The sequence below is a fragment of the Drosophila sechellia genome, chromosome 3R (assembly GCF_004382195.2).
Source record: "Drosophila sechellia strain sech25 chromosome 3R, ASM438219v1, whole genome shotgun sequence".
Taxonomy (NCBI): domain Eukaryota; kingdom Metazoa; phylum Arthropoda; class Insecta; order Diptera; family Drosophilidae; genus Drosophila; species Drosophila sechellia.
This window is the reverse complement of record NC_045952.1, coordinates 28,982,819-29,003,098: the sequence shown is the minus strand read 5'-3', so window position 1 is coordinate 29,003,098 and position 20,280 is coordinate 28,982,819. Positions and strand designations below refer to the sequence as shown.

At 44.6% G+C, this 20,280-nt stretch overlaps 4 protein-coding genes across 11 annotated transcripts in view; 2 read left to right on the top strand and 2 right to left on the bottom strand.

Moving 5' to 3' along the window:
* Positions 1-4,114: 4,114 nt before the first annotated feature.
* Positions 4,115-7,343, top strand: LOC6612889 (sodium-independent sulfate anion transporter). Its single transcript, XM_002037345.2, has 4 exons — positions 4,115-5,473; positions 5,835-6,137; positions 6,206-6,351; positions 6,533-7,343. Exons 1-4 carry the CDS (start codon positions 4,342-4,344, stop codon positions 6,866-6,868), a joined length of 1,917 nt encoding a protein of 638 aa, XP_002037381.1. The 5' UTR covers positions 4,115-4,341; the 3' UTR covers positions 6,869-7,343.
* A 116-nt stretch (positions 7,344-7,459) lies between these two features.
* On the top strand, positions 7,460-9,250 carry LOC6612888 (26S proteasome regulatory subunit 8). The gene is made up of 2 exons (XM_002037344.2): positions 7,460-8,054; positions 8,111-9,250. The coding sequence occupies exons 1-2, from the start codon at positions 7,904-7,906 to the stop codon at positions 9,160-9,162; spliced, it is 1,203 nt and encodes a 400-aa protein (XP_002037380.1). The 5' UTR covers positions 7,460-7,903; the 3' UTR covers positions 9,163-9,250.
* LOC6612887 (sodium-independent sulfate anion transporter) lies at positions 9,237-12,510 on the bottom strand. The gene is made up of 3 exons (XM_002037343.2): positions 11,433-12,510; positions 10,009-11,098; positions 9,237-9,950 (listed from the first exon to the last, which is right to left on the bottom strand). Exons 1-3 carry the CDS (start codon positions 11,796-11,798, stop codon positions 9,376-9,378), a joined length of 2,031 nt encoding a protein of 676 aa, XP_002037379.1. The 5' UTR covers positions 11,799-12,510; the 3' UTR covers positions 9,237-9,375.
* An 88-nt stretch (positions 12,511-12,598) lies between these two features.
* The window catches only part of LOC6612886 (tropomodulin), a 53,517-nt gene continuing 45,835 nt past the window's right edge, over positions 12,599-20,280 (bottom strand). For 2 of the 8 annotated variants that reach the window (XM_032720406.1, XM_032720409.1), the window contains exons 2-9: positions 19,526-19,678; positions 18,955-19,467; positions 18,640-18,891; positions 18,418-18,565; positions 15,553-16,069; positions 14,664-14,884; positions 13,915-14,298; positions 12,599-13,351 (exon numbers count right to left, since the gene is read on the bottom strand). In XM_032720406.1, the coding sequence (XP_032576297.1) occupies positions 15,993-16,069; positions 18,418-18,565; positions 18,640-18,891; positions 18,955-19,467; positions 19,526-19,678 (1,143 nt within the window). In that variant the 3' untranslated portion in view covers positions 12,599-13,351; positions 13,915-14,298; positions 14,664-14,884; positions 15,553-15,992. Of the gene's footprint in view, positions 13,352-13,914; positions 14,299-14,663; positions 14,885-15,552; positions 16,070-16,963; positions 17,250-18,417; positions 18,566-18,639; positions 18,892-18,954; positions 19,468-19,525; positions 19,679-20,091; positions 20,221-20,280 lie in introns of those variants that run through there. The other 6 variants (XM_032720408.1, XM_032720410.1, XM_032720404.1 and 3 more) reach the window with 5 other exon arrangements.

Here is a 20,280-nt window from a genome sequence, read left to right as displayed (position 1 = left end):
TGCATTTTACTCGAATGATGTGATGAGTCCACAGTCGAATGGTAAATAATATTGGTTTACTAACATTGTTGGAATTTCGACCATTCCCAATTTGATTACTAATTCAGCAGCTTTCCCCAGGGCATTTGAGTACCCCTGATGAGTGTGTGTTATGGATAAAAATATATGACTGCCAGATGCTATATATCTACATATCTTTTCTTCTGGCTCGGTCATGTGACCAAATTAATTCAGTTTCGATGCCGCTGCCCGTAATGCCGTGATAAAAAACAGGCTGCGTCTTTTCTTCCCACTCCCCCAGCTATCTCACCGCATCAAAGCGGTTCTGAGATCACGTGAGCAGATGGAGCAACTCGTTGTGGCGGGGATTCCTGGTGGCGAGAATTGTCCCCCGATCTTTGGCCGCCAATGAACCGGGTGCATGACACGCTTTTCGCCAGCTTCCGTCGGTTGAAACTCTTCAGAAGCTGCACATGCTGACCTCAGACTGCATCGTAAATCCGGGCTGGTCATGAATTTGGATACCCGATCGGCGGGTTGGAGTCACGTGAAGCCTTACATCGGGTACTTTACACGCCTCAGTGCAGTGCGATGCACGGGGGGAGGAGCGGCGTTTCAAGGGGTTCAGGGGGCGGGGCAGGTGGTGGGCGGGCGGCCTGATCGCCTTGCGTAATGTTTGGGGATCTTATACAATTAACTGAATGCACAATTAACAGTTTTATTTGAGCGGCAATTGTCATTCATTGCAATTGTTTAAGCTTAACTTTAACTTTGTTTACCCGCCTGTAAATGCAGTTTCAGATACAAAGATAGCGATGCACAGAGAAAAACACTCTATAAACATGTTTTATTTATTTAAGGCATTTCTATTTAAATTAAGTTTAATAAGCTCGTGGTTCTTATGGCGACTTGTTAATCGAACCCGTCACCAAAGCCTTACATTGTAGCGTTGGTATTTAAATGCATTAAATGTTCATAGTTCGTTCTTTTTTTCGGTGTACGAATACAGTTACTCTACGTGTTGTCCATGTCTGATTGTGGGACACAGGCAGTGCATACAAATGGACAAGCCTTTCCGGCATGTGACCCCAAGGAGAGATGATTTCCCCTTATCAAAATACCCGCACACCTTGAGATTTCATTGGCCAGATAACTGCCGAAATCTGGCCATGCTCAAGGGCCGCCAAAACACACATATATATATATATATATATTTAAATAATCTCACCAAAGTAGGCCGCCCACGCGCACAGAAGATTTATGCGGTCCAAAGACTCAAGAAGAGGCCCCAAGCATCCAAATCTAGTTGCTTTTGAAACGATAGAAGAGAAAACAAGGGGTAGACAGCTCAACGATAAACACACAATTATCCGCACGCCAGCTGAATTAAAAGCAAATTAAATATACTCAAAATTATAATTAAATTGCTGGCGGGGTCCAGCTATGTACATTTAATTGCTGTCTAATGTGTGTGCCCACCATTCCCCCTTGGGGGTTCACGCTGCGTATGAGTAATGCAAATTACCCGCCCAAGTGTTACATATCCAACTGCGACACATAATCACCATCCAATCTCCTAAACAAGTCAGCGACCTATAAATATTCATACGAATGCCGCGAAAGTATCCCAGCAATGTCGATCGGCCAGAGATCAATTGTTACGCGGATCGATATACAATTGTGGTCAACTAGCTGCGCCATCAAGTCTAGTCACTTTCTTTGTTGCTTTAACTAAACTAATATATTATCATTAAGTTCTCAACCTGACAGATAATGTAGACCTTTCAGTCATTTATTACAAATCATCTATCCACAATAGCCCATTTTTGAATTAATTAATTAATAACTAAAGCCAAACAGCTTGTTAGCTCATTTTTAATGATATCCAAATCATCTTGGCAATGACGAAGCAAACCATTATGTAAAAGATATCAAATATTGAATACTTTTGATCGGTTTTCTTCCCAAATAAAGAAAGCATATATATGCGGTACTATTATTTTTCCCTGCATCGTATAATAAGTATTAAAAGGAGAACGGAATTTGACAGATGTCGCAGTGAAAAAAGAGAAGGTAAAGAAGGTTTTCCGCGTGGAAATCCCAGGAGAAGGGCATTCAATCTTCGACCTTCACGTCCAAGATATTTGATTTTCATCAATCCGCTTGGATCGTAACCCATTCGTATTTGATTCTGCGCCATCGATCACTCGCTAGACGCGTGTTTGCCATTTGGGGAGAAGACTGTGCTTGGAAGTGACTGAGGTGAGGTGATTAATAGCCAGCCCGGCCTAAAGTCTCAATTTTGGAGGGCTTCCAGACTGACCCAGACCCAGAGCCACACAAAAAGCAGGTGGCATGCAGCCAGTGCGTGTCGTCAAGGAAAAGCCCGAGAAAAAATCCCCACCTTTGGAATCCCCAAGTTTCGGATTCTGCAGAAAAACTCCATGCATGCAAATGTGGTCCAAACCAGAAGAGCCAGGCTGATGAAACCAGTCCCCGGACACAAGGTTCTTTCAACTATCCGCATTTAAATTGCATATGTAATTACCAGATGATTTACTCGATCACAGCTGATGGACTGATTGACGGGCTAACCGGTTCGATGTGATGCCAAAAAACATCTCAACTACTCGGGGCGGAGTGGAGTGCTTGAGTCCCGGCGGATCCGGGCCATTATCTCGGCCGTATACTTGATTTACGGAGCGCACTCTTCCAACTGATTTATATGCGCAGTGTTTGGACGGCTGATTGATTTCCCGTGTCGACAAACGATGGACGTCAGTAGCACGCGATTGTGAGGGCCATAAAGATTTAGGGGCTTATAATTTGGGCCACCTTTGGGGAAATTATAAAGTAGCGTAGAAATTTCAACTGCTATTGTCGCCTGGACTATAACTCATTCACGTCGAATCGAATGTAGCATTACCATTTTGCATTAATATTCATTTGATTTATTTACTTAACTTGCAAATCCCATGGGAAGATGTGAGCAGAGCAAAAACCTTTTAATCGTGGCCTCCATCGGTTAACCAGAAATTCACGGTGTGAAAATCCGATCAATTAGCATGCAATAAAACACAACTTTTGATTCCTAATGTTGCACTCGATTGCGTTTCCCATGTTCGGTGTCAGCACGTGCGGAAAATTCACAGCAAAAATAGTTGATTTTCCGAAACTGAAGGTAAGGTGACTGACTGAGTAATACACTCCACTTGTGAATTATGTACTACTACGCAAATTAAAAATATATATATTTAGATTATTAAGAAATAGCATTACGATTTCATTGAGGCTTTGATTTATTATCAAAATATTATTTTCAATATCTCCATCCAAGGATTACCTCTAACTATATATACAGCCACTAAAAATATTGACAAGCTGCCCGATTTAACAAGCCTTAGAAATTCACAAAACCCATGATGCTATTCTAAAGTTACATATTATAAATGGTTAATTGCCTAAGTGATATTGTAGATAATAAGATAACGGAGCAAATTGGGTGTAGATAACTGCAATACTACTGTGTGAAATTTTCCAATTAAATTACGTTCCTTTACGAAAAAAATGATTGAAATCACAAGGTAATTAAAAGGTAAGAAAGAGGCAGATAAAATATAAACATGGATAGATCCCCATAATTGAAAGTGTGCCCACAAAATTGAGAAACACATTATACATTATGAACACCTGAACTCCCAATGGTTGGAGCAACAGTGGTATCTGCCCACTACGTATTGTCTTAACCGTCCAAACTGGGCCTGTCCCATGGAACATGGAACATGCTCCCACTCGGTGGCCAACCGATGGGCTGCGTCATTTCCATTTCTTCGGGCTGCCACACGACGTGCCCGCGAAGATGAAAAGCCCAGATCCGAGGTGGTGATCACTGGAGACGGAGAGCCGGTTTCGATCGAGAGCGGGAGATGGAGATAGAGATAGAGAATTGACCGCGAAGATTAGTGGGGTCTCGCGAAGATTTCTCGGGTCTGGAGGGGAGAGAGGTGCAGATAGCATAACGAAAGCCGGCGGATAGTCTCGAATGCGCTGCCAGCGATTCGCGAGCAATGCCTATTTACTATATAATCGGGTCCCAGCAGGCGGGTGGTTGTTAGTGCTGCTCTTTCCGCGGCTCCATCTCATTCCCGCAGTGGATGGCCCCGCGTTCGGTTCGTTTCGCTTCGGTCTTTGGTATCAGATCAGATCAGGGTATCGGTTTCCCGGAGAGTGTTCGCTGCTCGAGTGAGAGTGCCATGAAGCCCTAGAAAATAAGGAAGCTAAGTCCCACGAGAAAGCACAAATCCCACAAGTTCAGTATACAGTGTAAATAATCCACGCAAAATGAGCCAGAGAGCTGACAGCGGCCACACGAACAGTGGCTTCAATGGCGGATCCGAGGTGTCCTTGGACATACCCACCAACACGCTGTACCACACCTCGCGGGACTGCATTGTGCAGGAGGAGCAGGGTCCCGATGAGAGCTGTCTGGAGGGAACTCAGAGCTGTTGCTCAAACCTCTGGTCCAACATCTTCAGGAAGAAAACGCTGTACAAGCGATTCCCGATTCTGGTGTGGCTGCCCCAGTACAAAAAGGATTATATCTTCGGTGACATAGTGGCGGGCATTTCGGTGGCCCTGACGGTGATTCCCCAGGCCCTGGCCTATGCCGGGATAGCAGGACTGGATCTGCAGTACGGTCTGTACGCCTGCTTCCTGGGCTGCTTCATATACATATTTATTGGGTCTAGTAAGGACGTGCCCATTGGACCTACGGCCATATCAGCGCTGCTGTCCTTTCAAATCGCTGGTGGCAGTTGGCAGATGGCCACCTTGCTCACCTTCCTCACAGGTCTCATTGAGATCCTGATGGGTGTTTTCCGGCTGGGATTTCTCATCGATTTCGTTTCTGGTCCCGTGGGAGCGGGATTCACAAGTGCCGTGTCCTTGATCATCTTCAGCTCCCAGATGAAGGACTTCTTGGGCATCAAAACCAGCGGCAACACCTTCCTGCAAGTGTGGATTAGCATTGTGAACGATATACACAACATCAGCTGGCCGGACTTCATCTTGGGAATCGTCTGCATTACTCTGCTCCTGAGCCTGAGAGCCCTGGCCAGTTGTACTTTAGGCCCCAAGGAGGGAAAAACCACCGCCCAAAAGCTGCTGACTGGCATTTTCTGGACCATCGGAACTGCCCGGAATGCCCTGCTGGTCTGTGGAACTGCTGGCCTGGGTTACTGGTTGTTTGTCAACGGCAAGGAGAATCTCGTGAAGACAGTTGGCTTTGTGCCCAAGGGGTTGCCCTCCTTCCAGCCACCACCCTTCCACATGGATGCCGTTGTCAACGAAACCACAGGAGATGTCCTTCAGGAGGCCCAGAGCTTCTGGGACATGGTCGGCACCCTGGGATCTGGGCTCATTGTGGTTCCATTGATTGCTCTTCTGGAAACTATGGCCGTTGTTCAGGCTTTCGGTGAGTTATCCGCTTATTTGATATGCTCATTTTCATGAGTTTGATCTCGTTCTTCCCCAACAAGTGCACGAATCTTCGAAATTCGAGTAGGAAATGAATCATCAGAAATTGGTTTTTATTTAAAGCTAATTTTAAATCGGATTGACGAAAGCAACGAGTTTGTGTTTATAACCCTTAGAGCCTGTTGTCCAAAATTAGTGTCAACTTTTGAATGGCATGTGCAAATGTGATTTAAACGATTTCCTAATTGATTTTAAAATGGGACATTCCGTTAGTAGCTTTATTCCTTGGGGAAGAGCATATTGTTTTGATTTTCATTCGACTGGATTGTAATATTCCCCCGCTTGGTCTTTCCTTTTAGCTGATGGCAAACCCACAGATGCCACGCAGGAGCTGATAGCATCTGGAGTGTGCAACGTGGCCAACTCCTTTGTCCAGGGTCTTCGGAGCAATGGTGGCATCGCCAGGGGAGCCATCCTGAATGCCAGTGGCGTGAGGACCCAGCTGTCCAATCTCTACACCAGCGTGATAGTGATAATCGCCCTGTTGTACCTCACGCCCTGCTTTTACTACATTCCTAAGGCGGCTCTGGCCTCCATTATCATTGCGGCGGTTATTTTCATGGTCCAGTACCGAGTGATCAAGCCCATGTGGCACAGTAAAAGTGAGTTGAAAACAAATTAGCCACACACACAAGTTTGTTACCATACATGTGTATTCTTCCTGCCACAGAAACCGATCTCATTCCCGGCCTGGGCGCCTTTTTCGCCTGTCTGGTTCTGCCCCTGCAACTGGGCATCCTCGTGGGCATCGGCATCAATGTGGTCTTCATCCTCTACCAGGCAGCCCGACCAAAGCTGCGCATCGAAACGCTGGCGGTGAGTCATTCCATCCGAATTATCTCTAGAATAGCTTCAGTGGCTAAAAGTATGCTAAAGAATCTTACGATTCTGACGGCATTTTCTTCTTGTGTTCATCATACTGCAGGAATTAATATACTGCTAGCCGATATGGCATAGATATTTCTTTTGATATTAATAAGCCTTCCTATCTTTACAGACAACTACTGGTCTGAAATACCTGATGCTCACCCCCGATCGCTGCCTGATCTTCCCATCGATGGAGTTTGTGCGCAAGGTGATCAACAAGCAGGGTCAGAAGTCCACACTGCCGGTGGTCATCGATTGCACCCACATCTATGGAGCGGACTTCACGGCCGCCAAGGTGATATCCACCATGGTGATGGACTTCAAGCTGCGGGAGCAGCCCCTGTTCTTCTACAACCTGCAGCCGCGAGTGGCGCAGGTCTTCGAGGGATTGAACAAGGATCTGGTGGTCATATACGATATCAGCACCCTGCACGCCAAACTGGCGGAGAAGTCGCCCCCGATCTGAGGGATCCAAAGAAATCGGAGGGGGAACCACGCTGCAACCTCGTCATGCGATAGTCTTAGCCTAAGTCTAGTTCGTAGCTTAGTCTCTGTCCTAGACCTAGTACTAGCTTAGTCTTGCCGCCGAGGCCAGCGACTAAATCTAGATGTGGGCTGCCCACGCTCATCGCCTTAGTTGATACCATTACCATTCCACGGCTAGCCCAGCTCACCTTAATTAGCATTTAAGATGTGGCAATCTTCGCAGATTTCTGCACAATTATTATTTATTTGGCCTCTAGCGAAACGCTGTGAATTCCAGAGTCAGGGCTCCTCCCACCCGCGATTTTGCCGCTGAACATAGTATTATTTTCGGGTAGAGAACGAAGAGTTTTAGCATAAGTACTAAAATAAAGCAGGTAAATATAAAATAGTTAAGTGGCGTTAAGAGTTTTACTTGATTGGCCAAGAAGGTGGAAATAAAACACTCTCATGATGTATTCGTTGTTACCAACTTTTATAGTTTATAGCTTTATAGTTAAGATTTATTGCTAGAAATTGAGGTACGGGCTATTTTTTATGTCGTTGATTGATAGGTACTCAGATGAATTTGATATCTAAACGACATCATGATCTCTGTGTGTGATTTTGTTTGGTGCTTCGTGTGGGCAGTACAATTTTTGGTTCGAAAGCATCAATAACAATGAAATGGAATTCAATATAAGATTGACTGAATATGTTTGGCACCTATAATAAAATAATATTTTAAATTAGTTGCGATAATAGCGCTTATCCTTAAATTTTTAGTCTGTTCAAGAACCCTTAAGTTTAAGTGTGAAAACAAGTTTCCATCCCTAACTTGTCAAATATTTCCCAGCACTGTGTAAAAACTGTTGTCTCATCAGCCGCTTCAGTTCGTTTAAAAAATAAGCAAAATTATATCAAAGTCTCGGGTATTTGTTGAGCGCGAAGGAAGGAATAACAATTGGCAGTTCAACAGGATAAATTACTGGCTAGCCTTTATTCATGTGATTTTTCCTGAAGAAATATAATTTTACACATGAACAACGACTTAGGAGCCCCCTCAGAGGGCTCAGATGGCTTTCATTCTTATTTTACTCAGAAAATATCAGAGCTGCAGTTCACTGTGAACGAGCGCCAAAAGAACTTGCTCCGTTTGCAGGCTCAGAGAAATGAACTCAACCTCAAGGGTAAGGTCCCCAAAAAAAAATATATCCTTTTTAAGATCCTCCTGCCTTATCCACAGTACGCTTGCTGCGCGAGGAGCTGCAGTTGCTCCAGGAGCAGGGGAGCTATATTGCGGAGGTTGTGAAGCCCATGGACAAGAATAAGGTCCTGGTGAAGGTTCATCCTGAGGGCAAGTACGTGGTGGATGTGGACAAGACCATCAATATCAAGGATGTGACTCCCAGCAGCAGAGTGGCCCTGCGAAACGAGAGCTACACGCTGCACAAAATCCTGCCCAATAAGGTGGACCCATTAGTATCTCTTATGTTGGTGGAAAAAGTGCCCGACTCCACCTACGAAATGGTGGGTGGCTTGGACAAGCAGATCCAGGAGATCAAGGAGGTGATTGAGCTGCCTGTAAAGCATCCGGAATTATTTGACGCATTGGGCATTGCCCAGCCAAAGGGAGTGCTTCTCTATGGACCGCCTGGAACTGGAAAAACCCTCTTAGCCCGAGCTGTAGCCCATCACACGGAGTGCACTTTCATACGGGTTTCGGGGTCGGAACTGGTGCAGAAATTCATCGGCGAGGGTTCGAGAATGGTGAGGGAGCTTTTTGTGATGGCCAGAGAACACGCTCCATCCATAATCTTCATGGACGAGATCGACTCGATTGGTTCCGCTCGACTGGAAACCGGAACGGGGGATTCGGAGGTCCAGCGAACCATGCTGGAGCTTCTGAACCAACTGGACGGCTTTGAGGCAACTAAAAATATCAAGGTGATCATGGCCACCAATCGCATCGATGTCTTGGATCAGGCATTACTGCGTCCTGGTCGCATTGACCGCAAGATCGAGTTTCCGCCTCCAAACGAGGAGGCCAGATTGGATATCCTGAAGATACATTCTCGCAAGATGAACCTCACCAGAGGCATTGATCTTCGCAAGATTGCGGAACAAATGCCAGGGGCTTCTGGTGCTGAAGTCAAGGGTGTTTGCACCGAGGCGGGAATGTATGCGTTGAGGGAAAGACGTGTCCATGTCACCCAGGAGGACTTTGAAATGGCCGTGTCCAAGGTAATGATGAAGGACTCTGAGAAGAACATGTCCATCAGAAAGTTCTGGAAATAGCTTCTGGATTATGTAACTAATTTTAAAACATATGAAAGCTCCATTATCAGACTGAATATAATAGTTGATATAAATAATACAAATTTAATAGTATATTCTTGATAGAAAAGTACAGGAGTGTAAGAACAAATCCTTTAGTCAAGGGAAACTACTAGTTTAATCTTCGTAATGGTACAGATATAACTTAGCTAATTTTATTTGGGCGTTGTAAGACTAACTTCTAGCCAGTGAAAGAGTGCTGGCCATGCTCACGCATTCACTTGTTCCGTTTCCGGACTCGGCGTGGTCGAGGGAGTCCACGGACCTCGAAAGTTCCGGCTCGTCGGGCCGAAGTTCCTGGTTGAGGGCATGGGTGTTGTAGCATAGCACCAGCCTCGTGTTCAATCCCTCGAAGACACTCACTACACTGGGCTTCAAGTTGAAGAATATGATCTTTTGCTGACGCCGGCGGAAGTCGTCCACAATGGAGGATATTACTTTGGCGGCTGTGAAATCCGCAGCATAGATATAGGTGCAATCGATGACCACTGGCAAAGTGGATTTGCTGCCCAACTTGAGTACCATATTCCGAACAAACTCCACTGAAGGAAAGATCAGACATCTGTCGGGGGTGATCTTCACGAATCTGATACCTTGTTGGGTTTCCAGTTGCTCCAGCGTGACCTTTGGCCTGGCTGCGTAGTACAGGATAAAGAGAAGATTCACACCAATGGCCACCATAATGCCAATTTCCAGGGGCAGTACCAAACAGGTGATGAAGGCCAGGATGCCGGGCACTAGATCGGAACCTGCAACGTTGAGGGTTACTTAGGAATATAAATACTAACTAAGGAAGTCTCAACTCACGTTTGCTGCGCCACATGGGCGTTACGACCTGGTACTGAACCTGGAAGATCACTGCCGATATAATAATCGCTGCCAGCACCGCCTTGGGAATGAAGGCGAAGTATTCGGTGAGGAAGTTTAGAGCGAGCACTACGATAATACCGATGTACAGGTTGGACATATTCGTGCGACAGCCACTGGCATTATTCACCGCCGACCGGGCCAATCCTCCATTGCATCGGTATCCTGAGAAGAAGGAGGTAGCAATGTTGCCGACTCCACAGGCGATCATTTCCTGGGTGATGTCTATCTGTTTTCCCTTGGCGAAGGCCTTGCAAACCGACATGGTTTCCAGTAGAGCCATTAGGGGAACGATTACTAGTCCATATCCCAAGCTCTGTACCATTTCAGGAAAAGTCTGTCCCTTAACAGCAGGGATTCCAGCTGTTTCGTTGCCGGGCTGCGGTTTGATGGAAAACGGAGGAAGTGAGGGAGTGGGCATTCCCTTAGGAATATTTCCAGTTAGTCTGAAAGGATTCGTTCCATAGGCATCCAGGTACATGGTAACAGCGGTAAAAAGAATAACCACCGAGGCATTCCTCGAGGTGGACAAGAACTTGATCACCGTGTTCACAACTCGCTGGAATCCGTTCCTTCTCGATTCGTCCTTTGGACCGATGGTGAACTTTCCGAGACTCCTCATGGCCAGAAGCAGGAAAACACATCCAAAGCCCAAGCAAGTGTCGGCTACGCGCACGTTTTCGATGTCCCGGAACATGCTAATCCACGTGGCCAAGAAGGATCCACCATCACTCTTGACACCCAGCATCGATCGCATCTGGGACGTCGACACAATCAAGGCAACGGCACTTGTAAATCCCGCGCTCACCGGTCCAGAAACGAACTCCACCAAACATCCAAGTTTGAAGACGGCCATCAGGAGCTCTATAATGCCGGTCAGGAAGGTCAGGAGTACGGATCTCTGCCAGGATCCTTGGGCGAACTGGAAGGTCATGAGTGAGGCCACCGCCGTGCTGCCAATCGTGCTGTCCTTGCAGGTTCCCAAAAGGACATATACGAAGCAGCCCATGAAGGATCCATACAGGCCATACTGTTGAAGAGAAGTAGAGTTACTCCTGGATGGTGAAAGGATCTACAGGATCTACAGGATCAGGGGAATCTGAAGTGCGATTTGAACCGCTGAAACTTGCTTCTACTGAGACGCCCTAACGATCAATGATGAAGCCGTCAGCTGCCCCTTAACTCGGTGCATTTCCGTTGGCGTTAAGTTGCTAACAAGCTCGGAAAACATAATGATAACTTGATTAACCAATCAAGAGGGGAACGCGTAAGAAAATGTAAAAATAAAATTCAAAAAGAAGCAAGGCAACTTATGGACCTAATCTCCATTTCGAATATCACTTATTGGGTGCATGGATACTAACCTCCGGTGGGAGACCGACCACCCCAGAATAGGCCAATCCTTGGGGGATTACGGTTAGACCCACGGTGAAGCCGGCTATCAAATCGCCGATACAGTCTTGTCGGTTATAGTGAGGCAGCCAGGTGAGAAAGGGCAAACGCTTCAGGAGAGTCTTCTTCCGGAAGATTTTCCGGGCATATCGGGAGCAGCAGGACTCGGCGTTTTCCGACTCCTTGGATGCCTCCAACTGCTCCAAGCTCTTACTCTTCGAGGTGCGATGGTCGGTGATTAGAATGAAGTCCGTGGAGGAGCTGTCGAACTGCGCCTCCAGGTTCTGATTAACCTCCGCCTGCTTGCGGAAGGTCACCTCGTTCTCGAGCGTGGACATTCTGGGTGAGATCTGTGCGTGCACTGATGGGTTGGACGACACGCCGCCGGAACCTGATGATCCAAGGGGCTGCGTCACGCGCTCTTATCTCCGGAGGCTGTTTGCCCAGATCTCGACGCGTGTCGTGTGTGGAAGCGGGATACAGGTTGTATCTTTCAGTTGGATCCACAGCGGTTCCATAAAGACGAAAAATCGGTCTTGACAATGCTCGAGGCCCCCTGCATCCGCCCCTTCTCAGTGTTTATCTTGGAATTGTCGGTCAGACAACTGGCACAAGTGTCCCCTATTGATAATCGGAATTTTTCCATTAATCTAGCGCGATCTGTGGCGGATCGATAATCAAGTGTGCACTACTTATTCACAGCTTAAATATTGATCTTCACAGTTACCCATCTACACCCAGCTGTTTTGTGATTTTGGGAAGCTCTTCGGGTTGAAAGATCGCCTAATAATCGAAAGTGTTGAGATACAGTGCAGCAAGGTGATTTTTTGATGGCTGATATAGTCTATTATCTAGTCGCTACTGTATAATCCCTTCCTATCTTATAAAGCTAATAAAGATTGTGCTGAGGAAAGGAAGTCTGACTATTTTTAGCCAATATAGCGTATTGCGTATAAAAAGTTCACCATTCCAGCATTTCAACAGCAGCTCTATACTTTAGTTTAAGCAATAAAAAGGAATAATTCTTAAAACTAGTCTTTATTGTCTATGTTAATGAAGGCCTACCCCAATCAATCACACAAATTGATCGTAAAATATTTTTTGTAGTTTTTTTTTATTTAATTTTAAAGTTTTTACATGATTTTTAAAAATTGTATTTTAAAAGCATTGCATTATGTCATATAAAGTAAGATATCATTACATTATACAATTGTATGTTTTTCATTTGTTTTGTGTGTTTAACCATAAGTTAAATTTATGTTTAAGCATTTCATAATTCAATAGCAGTAAATTGTTTTCAGAGACCATGGCTATATATGTATCATATATATATAGATTGTAAGTATTATGTATGTTATGTGTATGTGTTTGTATCATGTGTGCATGTGTGGATATAAACACGACTAAAACTAAAAATTGTGAAATATCGCCCCGTCTAGGGGCTACAAATAATCAAGGGACAGAATGGTAGGTAAATAAAATAAAATAAAATAAACGTGTGTATAGCTGCAGCGTAAATGTGAAGATTTGCTTAAGGAAATAACTACTTAGAGCTGCCAGATTGAAAGTTAATCCTGGATCTGCGTGTGTGACAATGAACATTCGCCTAACTCGTAACAAACAAATGATTATGCTTAGGTGGTGATCCAAACACAAACACAACTCGAACCGAAATCATCAATCTGAAGAACGCAACAAACACTGAACAAAACAATATAGAACAATTCTCTGCGTGAGAGCAACAACAAGCATGTGACAACACTATTGATAGGCTATTGATTTCTTTCGGTGTAAAATGTGTAGACTCCAAAGTCCCAGTCGGATGAATCCTACTGCCAGACGCCAACGGTGTAGTTCCTGGTCAGGTGTCCCATGCGACGCTGACGTCCAACTGGAAAATATTCGAAAAATCGGATTAGTAATTTTTCTTTACACTGACTATTTTCTCAAAATGAAGCATGACGCACAACAGTTGCATAGTTATAATACAGTGTCCACAGAAAAAAAGTTGCCCTTGTTGGCTTAAGTCTAAGCTAATCACATACATAGTTGCTAATCAGATTTCCTCTTCCGTAAATATTGACCAGTCTATTTAGGGTATATTTTCGTTCCAATCTCGGCTTGGAGCGTTAAAATGTACGCTATTTTGCTGACGGGGTCACCAGGCGTTACAAGGTGCTAACTTATGATGCTTCACTTGATGTGGTGAAATCATATGAATATGTCACTTTAAAAGTGGTATATCTGCTGATACTACACTATCGTTTTCATAAAATAATATCGAATTAATACTTTCCAAGGCGTAGGGAATAGTTTACAATCATCTCTAATACCAAAATGATTTAAGATCGTAAACCACTTAATATAACAGAAATCAAATTTAACAAAAGTAAACATATTACATAACACACTACCCCATCTACAATTACATCTATTACCCATAAGATACTTTACGTTCTTCATGTCGCACATCATTCTTCGGTGTTAGTTCACAGCTGGTTGGTTGGATTGGTTTTCGGGGAGTAGAGTACAGAGGTCGGTTGGTGGGGGAGTTTTGGACATAGACATAGATCTGTTGTTCTGGTTGCCGTGGTTGCTCATGTTGCTGTTGTTCTGGTTTGCTGGTGGTGTTGTTGGTTTGGTTTGATTTTCTTGCTGGGTGTTGCTTGTTAATTGGTAATTATCAAATCAAGAGTCGGACAAAGAAACACGCACACATATAGATGGCTTTCTGCTTGATTGTTGTTCTTGGGTGGTGGCATGTTGTTGTTGGTTGGTTGCTGCTATATATTTCGTATTTGTCTTTTTATTTACGCTGGTTCAGGCGTTTCACACGTACTGGAAACACAGATACAGGATAACGAGAGTGTGTGTGTGCGTGGGCGGGGCGAAAGAGAAGAAACAAATAAATTGGCATTAGTCAAGTGGTGGCAACAAAGAGTGATAAAATATAGAGAAGGAATTCAACAACGATTTAGTTTTGGGTTAGTTTCGAACTTCAATCAATGTCAAACAGTCAATCAAGTTGCAGGTACAACATTCAAGTTGGCCCAAGTTTTCTTGGATTTATTTGGGCAACGGTCCTTAAGACTAACTTTTAACTTTCAATTAGCTGGAAGCTTTCGGGGTTATTAATCGGGATTAGTTGGTATTTCATTTGGCTGCAGATCAAACAACAATTACTTAGACAGAGGGGTACCAACTTTTCGTCTGTTCGAGATATTCTGCATCGTGTTTCTTATTTTTGTAATTTTTCATGGCTCTTCTTGTCGGTGGTGCTGCTTTATTTTCTGCTGTTAGTTGGCGGTTCTTACTGAATCATAAAAGTGTCTCAAATCTAGGTTTGTTATGGGTTTCTGCTACTATCGCTTTACTTTGACTCGGATCTGGGGACTCACTTAGATCATACATCGCAGTTTAATTCCTATACGAAGAGAACTTCATTAGAGCCGCCGATTTAGCCCACTACAAAAGTTGTTTGAAGTGTGGAGAGTGTGCTGATTCGATTACACATAACATGCAAATGGATTGGCTAGGGGATGACATGCAAGACATGCAGAGGATGGTTAAACTTATACAATTAACAAATAATTTACACAATGAGGCAATAACATAAACGGATGCTGGATGCTAGTGTTTATGACTGATTGATTAGGGGTATTTCGCAATCAAAAGAAAAAGTTTAGCCTCGAAGAACCGAAGCTATAAATACCCTTGCAGATACAATGTAACTCATACTTTTTTTTTTTAATTTAGAAATCATAAGTGTGTGTTTGAAGATCTAACATGAAATAACAGTGTTTTGAGATAATTTTCTAAGATTTATAAACTTTTCAGATACGGACATGACTAAATTAGTGCCTACTTCTAGAGCTCTCTGATTATTTTCTGCAAGAGTATAAAAAGATATTCGTTTAGCCAAGTGCACTGTGGTGTCCCACTCTAATTGAAAAACTGCGAAAGCTAGTTATAGACCATATATATCGAGGCAATATATATAGCAGAATGCTGGTTGCTAGTTGGGGCTTGGTTATTTGGCAATTCTTGCGAGTTAGCAGAAGTCGTGAGAGGACAATCCGTGTTCATAGATACCTGTGTTAAGCGTTAGAGAAAATTATACACGTGACGCCTAAACGGTTTCTGCTGGGTTTTAGAAGAGGCCTCGACCTAAAACATGACTCGTGGCACATGGGTATTAGGCTATATCCATGGATCACGAGTCTGCTCGATCTGCGATCTTTATCGATATATGTGGTATATGTTTTTAGTTTGATATTTCACGTCGTTTCTTTGGTTTCAGTTTGCTTTTCTTAGTTAAAGTCTCTAGAGTATATAGATATAGATTTTTTGGCAAGCTCGTGGGCTGCTTTATCTTTAGCTTAAACTTGTGCTCCTGCTTCCTTCTTCTTGTTATATATATATATTATATTATACACGTTCTTTCGTTGTTATGTGCTTGTTTTTCTTCGGTTCTTTGGGTTTAGATTACAAAACGCTTTAAAAATGGTTTAGCTGCTTGATTTCTGGTCTGCTTATTGAATTCTTGTCGACTTTCTATGCAGATTATTGAAAAATCTGAACTGCAGTCGCAACTCAAGATCTTTTCTTACTGAAAACGAGAAACAGAAAAAGGGAGAGAGAACAGAACACATAAGCAAAAGGTGATATAGACGAGTCACAAAAGGGAAGAGAAGTAATAATAATGTTTCTGGACTGTCTCGAGAACTGAATTCTGAATCGTCTTTGGCTGATATCTCTGGGTTCGTCTGTTTTTGGGATATAGAAAGATACATAGATACAAAACAAACAGTGTTGCGATGAGAGTGTGTATGTGGGTGTTCGCGGGTGTAGGTTAATAGCACGCATCTGATCTGAATGAGGGAGGATCGTGACGGGATTATTTACACGGATCGACTGCAAATGGATAAAGCGGCTGACAACGACGACATGGAAACAGATATAAACAAGTGGGCTGTGCTGGAATCAGTTTCCGGTTTCTGCACAATACAAAAGTATCACCAAAATGTACCATCGATGGGGTATTTTTCTAAACAAAATAGCTCACATTGTGCTTGAGGTTTACATAATTTTACATGTACGCTGAAGCTAAGACTGATAATAAAGAAAATAAATTTATGAATACTTTCGATATAGTTCATAAGCTATTTTGTTAAGGAATGATACCGATGGCTATTCGCTGGGCTTTTTATAGCGTGGTTTTCAGTTTGGGGTATGTACAAATTCTTGGTCAGCAAGATGGACTGCATCCAGAGTCCAGGGTGTTTGAGTGTACTTTTCGGGCAACGACAACGACAACATCGAGGATTACATAACCAATGAGTCAGAAAAGGGAAAGGCGCAAGTGGATCGAATGACTGTCTGTACATGGCTCGAATTTGTGGTAGCTGTGGATTCAGTGGATTTTTGTGGTTTTCAGTCGTGTTCTGTGGCATTCAGTGGCTCCGACGGTGCGGCTGCAGTGGCTGCTCGACTTCTCACTCACGTGTGCGCTTGATAGACACCCTCATCGTCGTAGTTCGGTGTCACGGAGCGACTGCCCGGCACCACCATGTTGTCGGGATCGACCTCCGGATCGAAGGCATCGCCGCCACCCCGGATAACCATGTTATCCGGGTCCTCTTCCACTTCATATTCCGCTGGAGGCTGCGGTGATGGCGACGGAGAAGGCGTGGCCGATCGGTTATAGGCGACCAGATCCCGCTCAATCTCTATGTTGCCCGGCAGGATCAACTTGGGTAGATTGGGCTTTAATTTCTGAACGCGGAAGACTGTCGAAGTGTCGATTTTGGGTGTTTCGAGTTTAAGAGGAGCGTTGCAAATTTACAACAGACAAATGGATAATTGGTTAATGTTCTTCTTGGCGGAAGTCAGTTTTACAATCTATGGTAATTACAAGAGTTTGGAGACGAGAGAGAGAAACAAGGGTTGGCACGGAATATTACATAGGTGGATCGATCTCAACCTTTCGAGATCCCGGCTCTATTCTATAGGGGTAACACATGGGTTAGCATCGGGTGGATATAGAAGAATGATATACGTACTGAGCCCTCTTACAATAAAATATGTATGTATATCAAAATGATAGCAATAAATAGAAGAGGTTTTATAGTATGGTAAGCCTTTAAATGAGAAACACATATTCTTCAGTGCTATTACTTTACCTATGACAACCATCTTCATCAGATTTAAAAATATCTTACGAGGTGCCCCTAACCCAGAACGATAACGACAGGTGAAACGAACGATAACTTGATAACGAAACGTGAACGATAACGCAACGAAGGCTGGTGATACGATGTGAGAATGTGAGACGATGGGGTTAAGACTGGAGATCTGGAGTGACGATGAGGCTAATGAAGGCCAAGAACGGATTACCTGGTTACCAGACACAATAGAAAAATAGATAAAAAGATAGACTGAAGTGGGGCTGGGAAGACGCAACAACAGAACGTAGAGCTCGGTTACCAAGTGGGGTCGCTCATCAAATCTTCTTTTCGGCTCCACTTCCGGATGTGGATGCAGATGCCTCCGCCTGTAGATTGCGCACTAGACGCCCTGGAGGTGGCAAGTTATGGGTTACAGTATCTGAAGGATCGGTCCAGGTGCGCGCCTTGATGAACTGCTCGAAGGCAGCCAGGCTCTTCAACCTAGTGGGTGAAATATCCTTGGCCGCCTTTGAGTCTGAATGGTCGTGATGGAGTGACGATTGATTGCTGGATGATGGCAAAGCGATGTTGGTGATTCTGCTGGCTAACATACCTTGTTGCAATTCACCTAAACGCGCGAGTGAGGCAACTCAGTCAATAAGAAATATACCTAATCCTATTGAAGGGAGCAGTAGTGGAACTATACGCGAAACCAACGCTGATCGCCTGCAGATCGCCGGGAGTGAAAGTAACCGCCCGGGTCATCTGTCAATCCCTAGGGTCAACTTACTTCTGTCTATGTTGCGCTGCAGGTGAGCGGCCACTCGGTGGCGGGCATCGTTGAACTCCAGGTGCAAGCCGAGGCGCAGCAGCGACGAATTCTTCTCTACCAGGTCGGTGATTTCCATCTCGATCTTGTTGCCCAACACCGCAGACCGCTGGTGAAGATAAATCAAAAAGTAAGATCATGTTGCAAGTACTTTACTTTAGTTGAATTGAAGGACCCACTCACCTGATTGGAGGCCCTGAACTCCTCGATGGTGTGGCACTTGAGCAGGGCTTGCACCAACTTAACAATCACGGGCGGACTGATGAAGTTGGTCTCGACATTTAATACTCTCAGGGTTTTGCTCTTCTCTATGGCCGCGGCTAACAGGAGGGCTGTCTTGTCGGTGAGGCCCACATTTGTCAGCGAGAGGACTTCCAGATGTTCGTTCTGAGGCAGTGCGGCAAACAGTTGCTCGAGCTTCTCGTCCGAGATGTTCTACAGGCAAGGGCAAATAGGTTAATAAGGATTAAGAAAAATATTAAACATTTAGGGCAAAACCTTAATGTTGTTCAAGTTGAGGTCAATCAGCTTGGAGTCATCGTCCTTGACCCGCTTGATGGACTCCTCCACATCTGTGTTGTTGGGCGGATCCATAGGGAAGAGCTTCTGCTGAGTGGATTTCGTAATGCCATCCCATCCTAGGCCAACGGGCTGACCCTTGTTGAGCAAAGAGGCGTGGTACTGGTCCTGATTCATCATCGAGTGGAAGCCGAGGATGGCGGCCAGATCGATGATCTCCTCCTGCGTGGCATCGTTAAGGGCGTGTTCGTACTCCTCGCCCATGTCGATGGCGATTTGTTCTTCGGCCTCGATGTCGCGGGCATCCCTTGGCGGTGGGACCCACTTCTTTCCACGAACCTTGCCCTGAACGAACGGCTCGAACTCCGGCTGATCCGGGGTCTCGATGGCCTGCTTGTTGATGTGCTCGATCAGCTGCTTGCGATTGAGAGGCCCGGTGGCTTCCTTGGTGCACTCATAGCTGTTGCGCTGGTCTGGCGGCAGGAAGTTGTCCTGCAGGAATAGGCATGTTAAAATTATCAGGATACAACGCCTCCAAAAGGTTACTTACATCGGGATCCACTTCTTTGGCCAGTATGGTTATCTCCTCGGGGGAGAGCTGGGCCAGCAGGCTCTCCACGTCCACATCATCGTACTCACTCAGATCCTTGCCATACAATTTGGCGGGGGTGGTGAGCGTGGTTGTCTTTGTGGTGGCAGAAGTCTGAAAAGACAGAAGAGGAAAATATAAATATTTTAAGGGGAAAACAGGAAAGAAGAATTTCTAGGAAGTTTCTCAATGAAATATTAACAATGGAAAGACCATTTAAAAAAGGAACACATTATTTTATAAAATAAATAGTATATACTTTAAATGTAATTAAATGCTTCAAATGCCCATAGATTTCCTTTTCCCCACCGAACATCTCAAGTGCGGATCAGATTACTTTGCTTCCTAATCGCAGGGAAATCTTCCCACGTTTCTGCTCTTCTTTTGCTTCGACTAAAAGCCATTGTTTTCACTTTTGCACAGTTCACTTTTCAGTTTCCCGCTTTTCCGATGAGAGCGAAAGTTCACTAATGCTTTGCAGGTCTGGTAAAATGGGGTTTTGCGACACTTAAAACTACTTTTCGCACATTTTTATGCTTCAGGCGGAGGCTCACTGGCGGCTGAGGGGCTCGGCGTTTGACCTTTGGCACCGGACGCAGCTTTATCTGCTGGAACTCGGCCACCGGCAGGGCACTCTCCATTCTGGACTAATATCTTTGCAGCTCGGAGGAGGTGTCGTCCGATCGATACGGAATACGAAACACGGAATATGAAGC